Source organism: Morone saxatilis, unplaced genomic scaffold (assembly GCF_004916995.1).
Source record: "Morone saxatilis isolate NCDOM2014 unplaced genomic scaffold, NCSU_SB_2.0 Contig1, whole genome shotgun sequence".
NCBI classification, from domain to species: Eukaryota; Metazoa; Chordata; class Actinopteri; family Moronidae; genus Morone; species Morone saxatilis.
In genome coordinates, this window is record NW_023339651.1 from 6,013,499 (window position 1) to 6,026,871 (window position 13,373).

General features: G+C 38.2%; 1 protein-coding gene across 1 annotated transcript in view; it reads left to right on the forward strand.

The window, feature by feature from the left end:
* Positions 1-9,688, forward strand: part of timp2a (TIMP metallopeptidase inhibitor 2a) — a 14,457-nt gene extending 4,769 nt beyond the window's left edge. The window contains exons 2-5 of the mRNA XM_035661962.1: positions 2,212-2,312; positions 2,447-2,555; positions 6,169-6,293; positions 7,593-9,688. Coding sequence (XP_035517855.1) covers positions 2,212-2,312; positions 2,447-2,555; positions 6,169-6,293; positions 7,593-7,790 — 533 coding nt within the window. The 3' untranslated portion in view covers positions 7,791-9,688. The remainder of the gene's footprint in view (positions 1-2,211; positions 2,313-2,446; positions 2,556-6,168; positions 6,294-7,592) is intronic.
* Positions 9,689-13,373: the final 3,685 nt, after the last annotated feature.

The window sequence follows — 13,373 nt, forward strand, 5'->3', positions numbered from 1 at the left end:
CACACACACACACACGGTGAGAAACATGCCTCTGGCTCACTATTTCTCTGTATATCAACTTTCAAGTTGTATTCTTATTCCTTAATTCTGGTCCTTTGACGGTTTCCTGGTCATGTTTGGAGGCAGAAAGGTTTGTTCTGCAGGCCAAGTCAGTTTATGTGTCTGGCCCTCATGCAGCTTTGAGCCCAGTGGAAACCTTCAGTTGGGTTTTCATTGACGGGGCTACTGTAGATGCTGAATTTGAGCTACTCCGGCTCCTATCAGTGGAATCACGTCCTGGCTTTATGATCATATCTTTACACTGGAAGTCGATTGATTCATTGTTTCAAGTAAAAATGGCAAATATTATGCAGTGTCAGTTTCTCTCATGTAAGAATTTGCTGCTTTCCTCTGTTTAATATGATTTTAAACAGAATATCTCAGGGTTTTTAACTATTATCTGAGATTTTATAGATCAAACAATCTGGTTTAAATAATCGTTAGTTGCTACGTATGTTATAATTGTATATTTTTAAATTCTTTTTTATTCTGGTTTCTAGCGAAAGGCAAGGCATTGCTGTCGACCAAATATTTTAGAAACAACTCAGAAAATAGACACGATAAGAGATGGGGCTCACCCGGTAGAAGTAGCACATGGCCATTGTTTTAAGTCCGACTTGTGGCCTTTTGCTGTCTGCCATCCCCTTTCCTGTCTATCTTAAGCGATCCTGTCAAATAAAGGCAAAAATATTTAGAAAAATGTAAAAATAAAAGATAAAATTGTTCCAGACCAGAAAGTCAAGGTTTATAAAATGAGAAAGAACAAATAAAAAACATATAAATAAGGTAAAAATGCAGTTAAAAGTAAAAACTCTTGTGCCATGTTGCTGATAAATCTTTGTCCAGAAGGAAGAAGCTGAAGTTCACCGTGGTTAGGAGTTAATTCATCCTCTGTACGCTGGATTTAGCTTTGACTCACCAATCTGTTCTTTAGAGATCGGTTTCCAGACCATGACACCAAAGAAGAAGATAAAACTGAGTCAATAACAGAACAATAGAATAAGGTCATCGTGTTTTTTCAGTGTGGAAATAGGATAGTTTGCTCAAACAAAACAAAGGCTGCTGCTTTCTTTAGCACGCAAGCTCACAGTATCCTTCAAAGTTCAGAGTCCACAAGAGTAAAAGTAAAAAGAGTAGTAAAACAGTAAACAATAATTCGACAGATAAATTACAATGTTTTAAGCCGCTCCAGACAGCTAGCATCGTGGCTAGCTTGCCGTAAAGCTGATCATTCAGCTGTTCAAATCAAATAAAGCTTAATCCACACTTAGCAACCACAAACGAGCAGTAATATAAGGAGTACTTACAGATAATTCTCCAAGGAGGGCATTTGGGAAGAAGATATTAAAGATGTCTGTCAATATTTGCTTTGTGACAGATTACACAAAATGGCGGCTGTAACAATGTCAGTTGAGCTGCTGCGGAATTCTGCCAGTGGTGGTTGCTGCTAGCAACGGAATGTTCGCTGCGTGGTTGCTGCTAGCAACGGAATGTTCGCTGCATGGTTGCCCCCGACTACAGAGCTTCATAGCCGACTCGTAGTTGTTAAATAAAGCTAATACTCGACTAGTTGTAGCACCTTTTATAATTTAAATATTTAAATATATAGATTTTAAGAGCCTTTAAATGATGACGGAAAGCGTGATAAGGAATCTGAACCAGGAGACTGAACATTTAGGTAATTTATTGTTGAAAACATGGAATAAATAACTTCCAACTTCACAAACTCAAAAACTGGCTGATAACGTTATCAGTTACTTACAAATTAACTCGCTACAAACTCACTCCTTTTCCCCCGTTTGTCGCCGCATAAACCCGCTGTATCTTCATCCCCAGGGTCATAATAGTCCTGTTCGGAGCCGCTGTGAGTCAGCTGGCCTCTGGTGACGGTGATACTGTTTCTAAACTTATCTTTGGCTTTTCTGTACTTCAATTTCTTGTATATATGTGTGTCTGCCATGAGCTAATATCAGCAGATATATTGGCTTGGGTGATTTATTGGTTCATGTGAGCAGCCTCCGTAATTTCAGTTTCCAAAGAACACCTTGTTGACATTTCTGCATCCTTTTATGAGAAATGGTGTTGTATCGCTCTCTCGCATCTGCTTTCTTTCTGTCATTCGAGTGTTTGGGACAGTGTGATCTGACCCATGTTCTTATGTTTCCATCACAGTGATCCGAGCAAAGGTGGTGGGGGAGAGAGAGGTGGATTCTGGGAATGATATCTATGGGAACCCCATCAAGAGGATCCAGTATGATGTCAAACAGATCAAGGTAAGAATACACTGATCCAATTTGAAGCCTTAAGTTGATAGAATATCCACCAGATGCCTCCTTTAGTTAAAAGAGTTTCATGCTCAGACTTCCACTCCGACCTTTGACCCCCTGTGGATGTGGTTTTGTTCCAGATGTTCAAGGGGCCTAACGAGGACATCGAGGCTGTCTTCACTGCTCCTGTGTCAGCTGTCTGTGGTGTAACCCTGGATGCCAACGGCAAGAAGGAGTACTTGATCTCAGGTGTGTGTTATTAGATTTTATGTCCGTTTTGTTTGTAATGAAAGCAGCGCGCCAATCTACTCATCTAACTCCCGGCAAGAAGGCGATTAATTCTTGTAATTTCATCAAATCCTCTAAGGAATTTATCTTATGAAAAGAGAAACTGTTTTATATGTCTGAAAATGGTATTTGATTAGTCAAAATTGCTTATTTTAATGTGTTACTTTGGGCTCTGGTAACCTTTGATGGGCATTTTTTTGACAAATTATGTCTTAAATGAATAATTGACTTATCTAAAAATGACTAAATAGTGGTCATCCAATATGTCTATGACACATACCACGTTACTGCAAGGTACCCAGTTTGATTCTGGTCAACTTTAAATTAAAAAGTTGGAGTCTTTGTTGCGTGTAATTCCCCTTTCTATCCCGATACTCACTGTCTCTCTACTGTGCTATCTAAACAAAAAACAAAAAACAAAATGCCCCCCAAAAATTGTTTAATCCAAAATACAAGAATCAAAATAAACAACGTAATCTTAAATGAGAAAATGTTATCTTTTGGCAGCTTTAAAGCTCAAAATCTGACTGCTTTGTATGTCCAATTGGCAAAATGTTCATAAAATAATGATACAAATGAACAAATACTTTCCCTTTAGTACAGACAAACACAGATCTTTAATATGTAATTAAATGAACTAACTCATGATAAAACCTGCTGTATTCCTTTAAACACACTGCTGTTTTGCAGATTTAAGGCAGTTTTGAGGAGACAAAAAAAAAATGAGCGACTGAAATGAAAGCAACAGGAATTCACAGACAGATAATCAGATATCAACTTCCAGGTGTGTAAACAGTCGGGCAGACAAACATTAGATCGGATAAAGGCTAACTGGCCATTTTGTGTGTTGGAGGAGTAACTATTTGTGTTATTATGGGTAATGATAGGCTTCTGACTAAAACCCTGTGGAGACAGTGGGAGTGACCTTGTCTGTCGTGGCACAGCTTGAGCTCCCGAGAGTTATAAATGCTCGTACTATATCTCGTTCCTCCCTGCTCGAGGTGAGATGACCATGTAATGAAAAATAATATATTTCACTCTATGAGATAACAGCCTGGAGGGAGGCGTTTTCTAGTTGGCTTTGTGCCTTTGCGACTGCTTGTTTGACCTTGTATTAAAATGTACTTATATAGCCTTTCTTCCACTCCAGTGTTGTTAGTTGCTTTTGCATAATAACGCATATTTTTATATCAACAATGTATGGAAAAAAGGTTGCTTATAGTGATGAATTAATCTTTATACATAAACTTAATTCAAAACCAAGCTTGCAACACTTCTGTTATCTATGTTTTTATTATATTATATTGCATTGTAGTGTTTTGTAGTACTGGTTGAAGCACTGTAGTGATGACATTAGGCACTAATTTGTTATAACCTGCCCAGGAAATATGAATATTGGCTATTTCCATTGAAGCAGTGTGCATTAATGTGCATTTTCTGTGGTAGGTAAATACATAAAGCCTCAGAGAATCAACACTGGACTTCATAACAAATCTCAGCTCTTTGTTTTGGTTTTCCAAGCCGCAACCTTTCTGTTTTGGTTCACTCTCACCACATTGTTTTTGGCCACAGCAGGCAGCTGTTTACAGGGAAAAAAGCCCTAAAACCCACTGTATACTACCTGCTCAGCACCAAACAACAAACAGACACAGTGAGGGACGAGCTGTTGAACATAAAGGAGCATTTAGCTGCTAAAGAGACAGATATTTCCCTCAGGAGTCGGACCAAAACAGAGCGAAAATAAGAGTGAATGATGGAAAACAACTTCAAATGAATGTTGCTCAATAACTGCTGAGTGTGTCAATAGTTAACTGTTCCCCATATGATGATAATAATATGTCAGTCTTGTGTTTATAGCTTGTTTCCACTGCCCCCAGGTAGCCGTAAAATATTATATAGCAAGTTTAAAGCAAAAGCTCAACATTTTGGGAGTTCGCTTGTTCATTTTGTTGCAGAGAGTTACATTAGAAGATTGAAACAACTCTCATGTCTGTTTGTTAAATGTGAAGCAACAACCAGCAGGCAGTTAGCTTAGCATTAAGACTGGAAACAGGAGGAAACAGTTAGCCTGGCTCTGTCCAAGGGATAACAAAATCCACCGACCAGCACCTCTAAAGCTCAGAAATTCACTTTTTATTATTATTCTTGTTTGTTTAATCCATACAGAAACAATGTGTGTATAAACTACAGTTTTTAGCATTTTGTTCACTGTAGTTTCTCCTACAAGTTTAGAACGGGAAGGATAGACGAGGGGGTTGTAACCTGCAACGACACCGCTAGATGGCACTAAATCTGACATACTGGTCCTTTTTAATGTGACTGTTGAAGAAATAGTCCAACAAACAAGAACCCCCATGTAAAACTTATATTATATATTCCTTTAAAAGGTCTGTCCACACCAAGAATAACTTTGAATATATGGTATAAACTCTTATATAACATAATATTAGGTTGCAAACTACACATAAAAATCGTCATTTTACCTTAAACATGCTGACAAAGACTCTTTTTACTAATATATGAATAAAATTTCTCTTCAAAAGACGACAACTCCCGCAACAGAGGGATGTTGGATTCTTCTGACTCTTCAAAAGCACAACAGTAACAGCTCATCAGTAACTTTATCCATTTTCCTGTTAAGCTGCCGACACAGCTGGAGCGCACAGCGTGTGTGTGGGACCGCAGTTTACTCAACGGTATTACTCACCAGCGTAGACGCTAACATTGTTATTGTTATAGTTATTGTTCTTGGTGTGGACGGCCCCTTTACTGTGCTAGCTGTTTCCCCCCGTCTCTTGTCTTCATGCTAAACTAAACTGGTTGTAGCTTTATATTTAAAAGATGTTTCATGTTTTCTAGAAATATCGGTTTATTCCTTTTTTTTTAATGTTTGCTTGATAAATCTGGCTGATGTTGTTATTGAAAGCAGCACCAGAATGAGACATAGTACAGCGAGGATCATGAAGTCATGCGTGCTCTGGTTTCCCCATCGCAGACAGAGATGCACCCACAAACACTCGCCCCTAATTACATAGAGTTGTAAGAGGAGGAACTGCTGAAGCCAGCGTTTCCTCTCTGTCAGACTGTTTTTTTTTTTTCTTGAGATGCAGGGACTTGTTGGAGCTGTGGGAAACACAGTTAACTTTCTGCCGACTGGGGCATCTTTTAAAGTGATTCATCCTCTCTCCAGTTCGAAGGGTTAACAGTGGGAAGAGTTCAGTGAAACGTGAGTCAGTCCCGTCTGCGAGGACATACTGTAAAGACTTCAACATGTTGAGAGTTGCTCTGCAGACAGATAGTGCTGAGGAGGACGCGGCCTCAGCAGATCTGCAAGCTTAACTTGAAATATCTTCTTGTTTTGACTGGTGCTGCTTGTGCAGGAAACAAACTCTGATTTTTATCAGTTTGAATCTGAATCTGTTATCTGACCTTTCATCCATTGAATTTATATTGATGCTGCCCAGGAGCTGGGTGTTGTTGTTGTTTTCCTGCATGTATGATCTTGTTATGTCTGAATTTTCTGTGACGTGTCCGTCATTGTGAAAGCTTTTATCGCCGTCTCGTTCGTTTACAGGCAAGGCCGAGGCTGGCGGGCGCATGCATGTGACCCTGTGCGATTACATCATGCTCTGGGACTCCTTGAGCAACACCCAGAAGAAGGGCCTTAGCCAGCGCTACCAGATGGGCTGTGAATGCAAGGTAAGGCAGTGGAGGACAAAACCAGACATAACAGACCAAAGGAGATGAGACCTGAGCCACAACAACCAACATCAGAGCAATGAATTAGGAAAGAGAGATATGTATTGGTTGATTTATTAATCAACTTACAGAGGAATTTTAAATTTTCCCCCCCGTTTTCTATCATCGATTGTTGTTTTTACACTTCAGTTTTTGTATGAATTAAATAAAAACAATATACAGTGTTAATTATTGAGCTTTAATAGCTTCGGATTTTGTAAGAATTGGATGGAGCCCTGTTCCAAGTCTTTATGCTAAGCTAACGTTCTCCTGGCTTTAGCTTTTTATACTTCATATTTAATTCATGCTTCATATTTAGTATACATGAGTAGTTCTTGTACAGCAGACAACAATTAACTTCTTCTGTCTTCAGTCCTGGTTGATTCAGCAACACCAAGTGCCGTTTAATCCGACAGCAAACACCTTAAACAGCTACTTTGTTAACAGTAGAGCAACTGGTGGATCTGTTTACTGTGCAGCCAAACAAAGTTGTGTTGTTTTGATTAAGAAGTCAGTCAGTTTCCATAATGCCATGATTTCATGCTGCACACGGTACAAGTAGTTTTCCACACAACAGCAGGAAACAGTGAAGCTGATTAGCTTGTTGAGCTCTTCATATAACAGTTCCCTGTAGCTGCTGCCTCGTGCTCCATTACTATCACATTTTTAAAGCATGCCAAAAATGACCGTTGTCTTGTTTTGCAGACGTATGTTTGATGAACTGTAGCTGTAAACTATAAAAGCTATAATAGCAATAAAATCCATCCTGTGCTTCGGCAGTTAAACGCTGTTTTAAATGTGAAGCATCAGCAGTGGGTTGTTCCAGTTAACATGAGCAGTAACTTAATGCAGCTCTTACCCTGTGTAAAGAGAAAACTAACAGGAAACAGTGAGGCTGATATTAATGAGGTAAAATCACGCTGGATTACATGCTTATTCGTGGTTAGGTGGGCAGCTAGGCCCTGAGTCCAGGGTGCAAATGGCGGACTCCACCATGACTACGAGGAAATGAGAGATACTTTAAACATCCACCATAAATATTATCAAAAATGGGTTTTTATTTCATGAAAATTTTGAGGATTAGCTTTTAAAATAAGGCATCTAAACATGTTTTTGGTATTTGTACCAAAACTCGGTTATCGTATCAACACTAATAATGAGAAATTTCGAATATCTTTGACCTAGTCATGACTTTACTTTACGTGACTGAGCAGATTATGCATACAGTATAGAGACATTGTTTTGTGTGTCTCTCTGCAGATTGTGCGCTGTCCCTCTTTGCCCTGTGAGATCTCCGCTCCAGAGGAGTGTCTGTGGACGGACCTGATGATTGAGAAGCAGGTCCACGGACGCCAGGCCAACCACTACGCCTGCATCAAGAGGGCGGACAACTCCTGCTCCTGGTACCGCGGCGTCGCATCGCCCAAGAAGGAGTTCCTGGATGGCGAGGAGCCTTAGTCACGTGGCACACCTGATTGCCCACTGCACAGCCTGGTGAAAATAAATGTAAACGATTCCTTTGAAATTTAAGATAACGACATCAGGCAAAGTGATTTTTGATTTAAAAAAAAAAAAAAAGGCAAAGCTAATGTGACTAAAATTAACCTGCTGGTCTGAAAACAATCTTCAGCCTCTGTTTTTGTTTGTTGTCCGTAAGCGTTTCAGTCAGAGGAAGCTTTCAACCTCAGCACTGGTCGACATTAACTGATTCTGAAGAGGCTCAGAGGTTGTTTTCAGACACAGCGTCTGTAAAAACTAATAAAATGGCATCATGAGACATAGACTGGTCAAGTGATGATGTAACTTCCTCCTGAGGCTGGCGTCAGGAGGATATAAATCCTCGGTGAGACAGAGCACTTCCTGCCCCACAAAGCTCTTTAACAGCTCTGCTCTCCGACTCCACCAATCAACCCCCCGATCTACGGACGATCATTCGTTACCCATCGTGTTTCTACTTTTATTACCTCATTCTCCATTTTATTCCAAAGTCAAATTCCAAGTTGCCTTTTTTTAAATGATTGTCTCCCTCTCTCCGAAACACTATTAGTTACTGCTTCTCTCATCTTCTCTGCTGGGAGCTGTTTGGCCACTGGTGACGTCGGACGCCCACAACATGCTTTAACTGTTCATTCTTTAAAAAGAACATGAGTCATCTCGCATGGCCGATCTCTTCTGGTTTTGTTAGGTTAAAAATCTTTTTCTTGTGGCGATTTTAACTGAAGCCTGTGACCGTCGCAGGCCTCACTGGACCAGTCTATGCTGTGTAAAGATGAGCGCTCTAAATTTAAAACCTGCTCGTGAGGTAAAAAAACAACACAGAAACAAATCAAGAAACATCCCAAATTTCTTCCTCATCTCATCTTCATCTCTCTCCCTTGTTATCCCCACTATGTAGCTGTACAGTACCTATGCATATACTTTTGTTGTTACTTGAGGATTATTATTTACTGCATTAGAACTAGATTTGCACTTTTTGAGGATGAGTTACAGTAAAGACAAGAGCCTGAACACTCTGATGTGACAGTTATTATCGTTCGCCCAGACCGACAGATCCACCTCAGGTGCAGATAGATTTTGCCTATTTTGAGTGCTTTTGGTGGTCCATATTCACAAACGCAAGCTTATTCTTGCTATCTTTTGTCATAACAGATAACATAGTACTCGCAAAGAAAGAAAAAAAAAGTGGCGTGTGAGAGGTTTTGGATAAAAGGGATCTTTTATGTGTGAAAGGGAAACAAAAAGAGCTTGTGGGACGTTATTTCAGTGTCTTTGTATTATCTGTTGATTGTAAATGCCAACAGCAGTTTCATGATTTGCCAATATATTCTCGCAGATGGTTCATTTCATGAGTAATAAGGTCTTTTACATGCTTAACATTAGCTTTGACTCGTCTTTCTTGCTCCTTCCAGTTATTAATGAAAGCTTTATCGCTGTCATAGAAAGCAAGTTACTCAATCAAGGTTTACAGTGCTGTTTTATACACCTCAAACTACATTAACAAAAAAATATATATATGATGGAGTATTAGAGGCATAATTTAAAAGTAAACTCTTTCCATTTTCCATTACTTTGTATTTTTTCAGTGTTATTATTATACCTGTCATGAGTTTTGTGTGTTTTCGCTGTCTTTGTCTACGATGTCTTTAGCTGTAGTGTCGAGTTGAGAAGGTCCTCTTGCGCTGGAGTAACGTGAGAGTGAGAGAGATTAATCATTTTTGGAGAGGTGTAGAGAAATGAGAAATGGGTACCTTGTGTGAATAGAGGACTGTGCATGTGTTTGATGCTTTGTGTAAGTCCAGGCGAAGGACAAAATATTCAGTATTATCAAATAAAAAACACACGTTTGAAAGAATAAACGCTGCCTCTGTGAGTCATTTGGCCGGTGAAGGCTGTTGTGGATCCCGAAAGTGTTTAAATTTAATTAATAGATACGGTAAATCATTGTTAAATAACTAATCATATGTTAATGCAGACAAGATACATAATTAAACCACAAACGTTAGTTTATTGTCATTTTTATCCATGCTTGCTGCATATGAAGAGCTGAAACTGCCAACATCAATATAAATTACCCAATAAATAAATAAAATGTCTTTTAAATGCAACAAAAATATTGTAATAATGAAGCAGAAATGCGTACAGAAACATAAAAAGACGATAAATAAGAAATCCTTAAATATAGGCCTACTGCGTATATTTTTTAGGTTTTCTTACACTCCTTAAAATCAAGAAGGCCTCACCACCTGCTGCGAAGCTTTGGTGACCCCTAGTGGAGGAATGGGAAAGTTATTACACTTCAGTAAACTGTTGTGAAAAGAAACTGTATAAAATAACATTTAATAATAATTAAAGCTGAGTTGTAAATTGTTGGATTATTGTATGTATTCATTATTAATTGGTAATGACCTATGACCCTTTTGCTGTGTGTCATCCCCTCTTTCTTTCCCCCGTTCCTGCCCATCTCTCAAGCTATCCTGCCCCAAAATATATATATATATATATGTTAAGAAAATATATATATATATATATAAAATATTCCTGCCCTCAAAAACAGATTATGTTAAGTCTACACATAACATTCAATTTTCAAAATGTAACCTCCAAACATTTGTAATATTTGGTATGTTAAGCAGTCAAACTTGGCCTTCATTTGGCTGCTGTTAATTCCCCAGTGAGGCTGTCAGCGCGTGAGGGACGTAATGAGAGCAGAGTGGAGAGGCTGTGTCGGGAGAAGGACGGACAAATACGCTTAAATAGATGTGGTAATCGACTCAACTAGGAAAATATGTGAGAAATGTTCAGGCAGAGCCCAGACCGAGCGGTTTTGTCATCTCTGTTCATTCTCTCCTCAATAATGTCAAACAGGATTGTAATAATCATCCGCTGTCAGAGGGGATTTCTTCACGGAGCTTTTATTGGGCAGTCAGGTCAATGTTTTGAAGGGAGGGTGTGAATTTATACATGTAGGTGATGCAAGGTGTGCATGACATGTCACTTCTCTTAAATCTATAAAGTAACTTCTTCCTTTGTGTTTGAAATCAGTTGGGTAACCTCTTCGAGTACGTGAGGGATGTGGGGTTGTTGCTGCAACCTCTGCTTTGCAACCCTGAGAGGACAGGAAGAGACAGAATTAATACTGGGGGAGTTCTCGTCCAAAACAAGCACATTTAAATGAGAACAAAAGAATTATGAATCAAAGAAAGACTAAATACTTTTACATGTTATTGACCCGAGGCAGTCTTTTTGGCCCACCTCCTCCCACTTATAAATATTAAACTTCTTACACATTGTTATTTTTCTGATGAATCAAAGGATAAGCTGATTATGTTGCTTTTTTTTTTTTTTTTGGATGGAAAAACACTTTCAGGAAGCAACGCCACGGCTGCTATTCTATATATTTAACACCTTTAAATATTCAATGTCTGAGAGTCTCTAAAGAAACATAACTCATGTTTAAAGACATATTTTTATATCTTATATATGTACATAAACTGTGGCAGTTAGTTGTGCCATTAGGCTACTTGTTAAGATAATATGCTCAATGATGGACTCAAGTACTATATTTGTAAATGTAGTAAAGTACAATTTTGATGTACTTTACTTGAGTATTTCCATTTTTAGCTACTCAATAAACGTCTAAACGTAGTTTCTAGTTACTTTCACATTAAAATTTTACATAGGAAACCAATCAGTTGGACGCCCTTGCAAAGCAAAAGTTCTTGCTCCTGTCTCCCCCATTTCCTGTCTATCTCGAGCTGTCACTGTCAAAATAAAGGCAAAAAATAAGAGTTTCTAAAATTATATAGTACATTGTAAGAGACTGAGAGAGAGAACATGAGTCATCTTGCATGTCCGATCTTTTCTGGTTTTGTTCATTAAAATTAATAAAATTAGATCTTAAGCGGCTACAACAATAATATTAATGTTACAGTGATAATAATCATATAAATATGGTCTAGTATAACAATTACAGGAGCAATTCTAGTGACAGTAAGGGAGGATAAACAATCTTTAGATTAACACATTATCAGAAGTCCCCAAACTTACAAAAAAAATACACAATTTTTGATTTACATTCTGGCTCACTTACATTATTATTATTACTATTATTATATGTAATTTCTCTGTAACTATAATATCACATTGTTCCACTCATAAACCAGGATGCAGCTGATTTTATGATGAAATAAAGTCATATCAATTACATCAATGATTTATACATTTGCCTCAGTTTGATCCAATAAAGCTGCATGTACTTAAATAATTCACACATTTCCACATGAACACTGTCCCTTGTAGTTGTGATGCCACCCAGTGGCCACCAGGGGACACAGCAGCCTCTTCGTTCTCCACTGAAGACTTCAACAAATCCTTTCACACAGGAGGGTAGGGGAATACTACTTATGTAGCTTATATAATGTGTTTAAATTAAAATACATATACAGCAACAAGTAGGAACAAGCTGAAAAATATCACATATATTTAAAAAAAACACCATCTGTCTACTGACAAACTCCACATCACATAGACATGCATAAATACACACACTACTAATCATACGCCTGATAAGCAAATAAAACCACAGAAAGAATGCATTACTAATGAGATTGTGAAAATACTGTATCATCCATAAACTTTTAACTGACTGTTGCAACCATTGTTCATCATCATCACACCAGTGAAAGCATTTACACAATTAGGGTCAAAAGTTTAAATGTAAAGACACACGAACTGAATCATTTAGTTGTTGTTTTTTCATCAGACCAGTTTCTCTGAATCAGATCTGGATTTCTTATTTTATGTACTTCAATCCAATGTTTTGCAATTGAACTGAATGATTCTCAAAACATCTCTCTGTCTCTCTCTCTGCAGTATACAGGTCCATCTTTCTTCTTTTACAAGGTCCTTTGCCTGCAGTCCATTTCTGTCTCATCTATGAAAGATGACTGAACGGTTGCAGAAAACACTTTGGATGTTTCAAAGACCTTGATGATTGATTTCCCTCTTTTGGTAAATCGTCTGTGGTGTTTTATCTGACAAAGGCTACTCAGGTCGGGTCACTGCTACCTTTAAATGCACCTGAAACACTCATCTTCTGTAAGTGTTTGTCAATTTAGTCTCCAGAGATAGACATATCTAAAGATCTCAAATCTCATATCTATCCTGACCTAAGTTGTCATAACTCTTACAGTCATACTGGCCTCATTGATTCATACTAGAAACACGTTTTAACATTTCAAACCCTTGAAAGCACCTAAACATAAAGCTCTGTTATTTTCTGCATGTGCAGTTTAACTGAGGTGAGAGGAAGCTGCACCCCTACACACTTTCTCAATGCGTTAAGGAAATAATATCTGTCTGTGAATTGCTGTTTCATTTCATTTTAATCGCTGAGAAAAAAAGGAGTGCCGGCAGTAGCTCAGAGGTCTGGAAGTCTAAGGCTAATATGTTAAAATTCAGATCATTTTTATCATTCTTTTAGAGTTTGTAGTCTGGAGTGTTTTTGACCTTGTCTTTTAGCTCTGAATTCCTCTCTCTCCA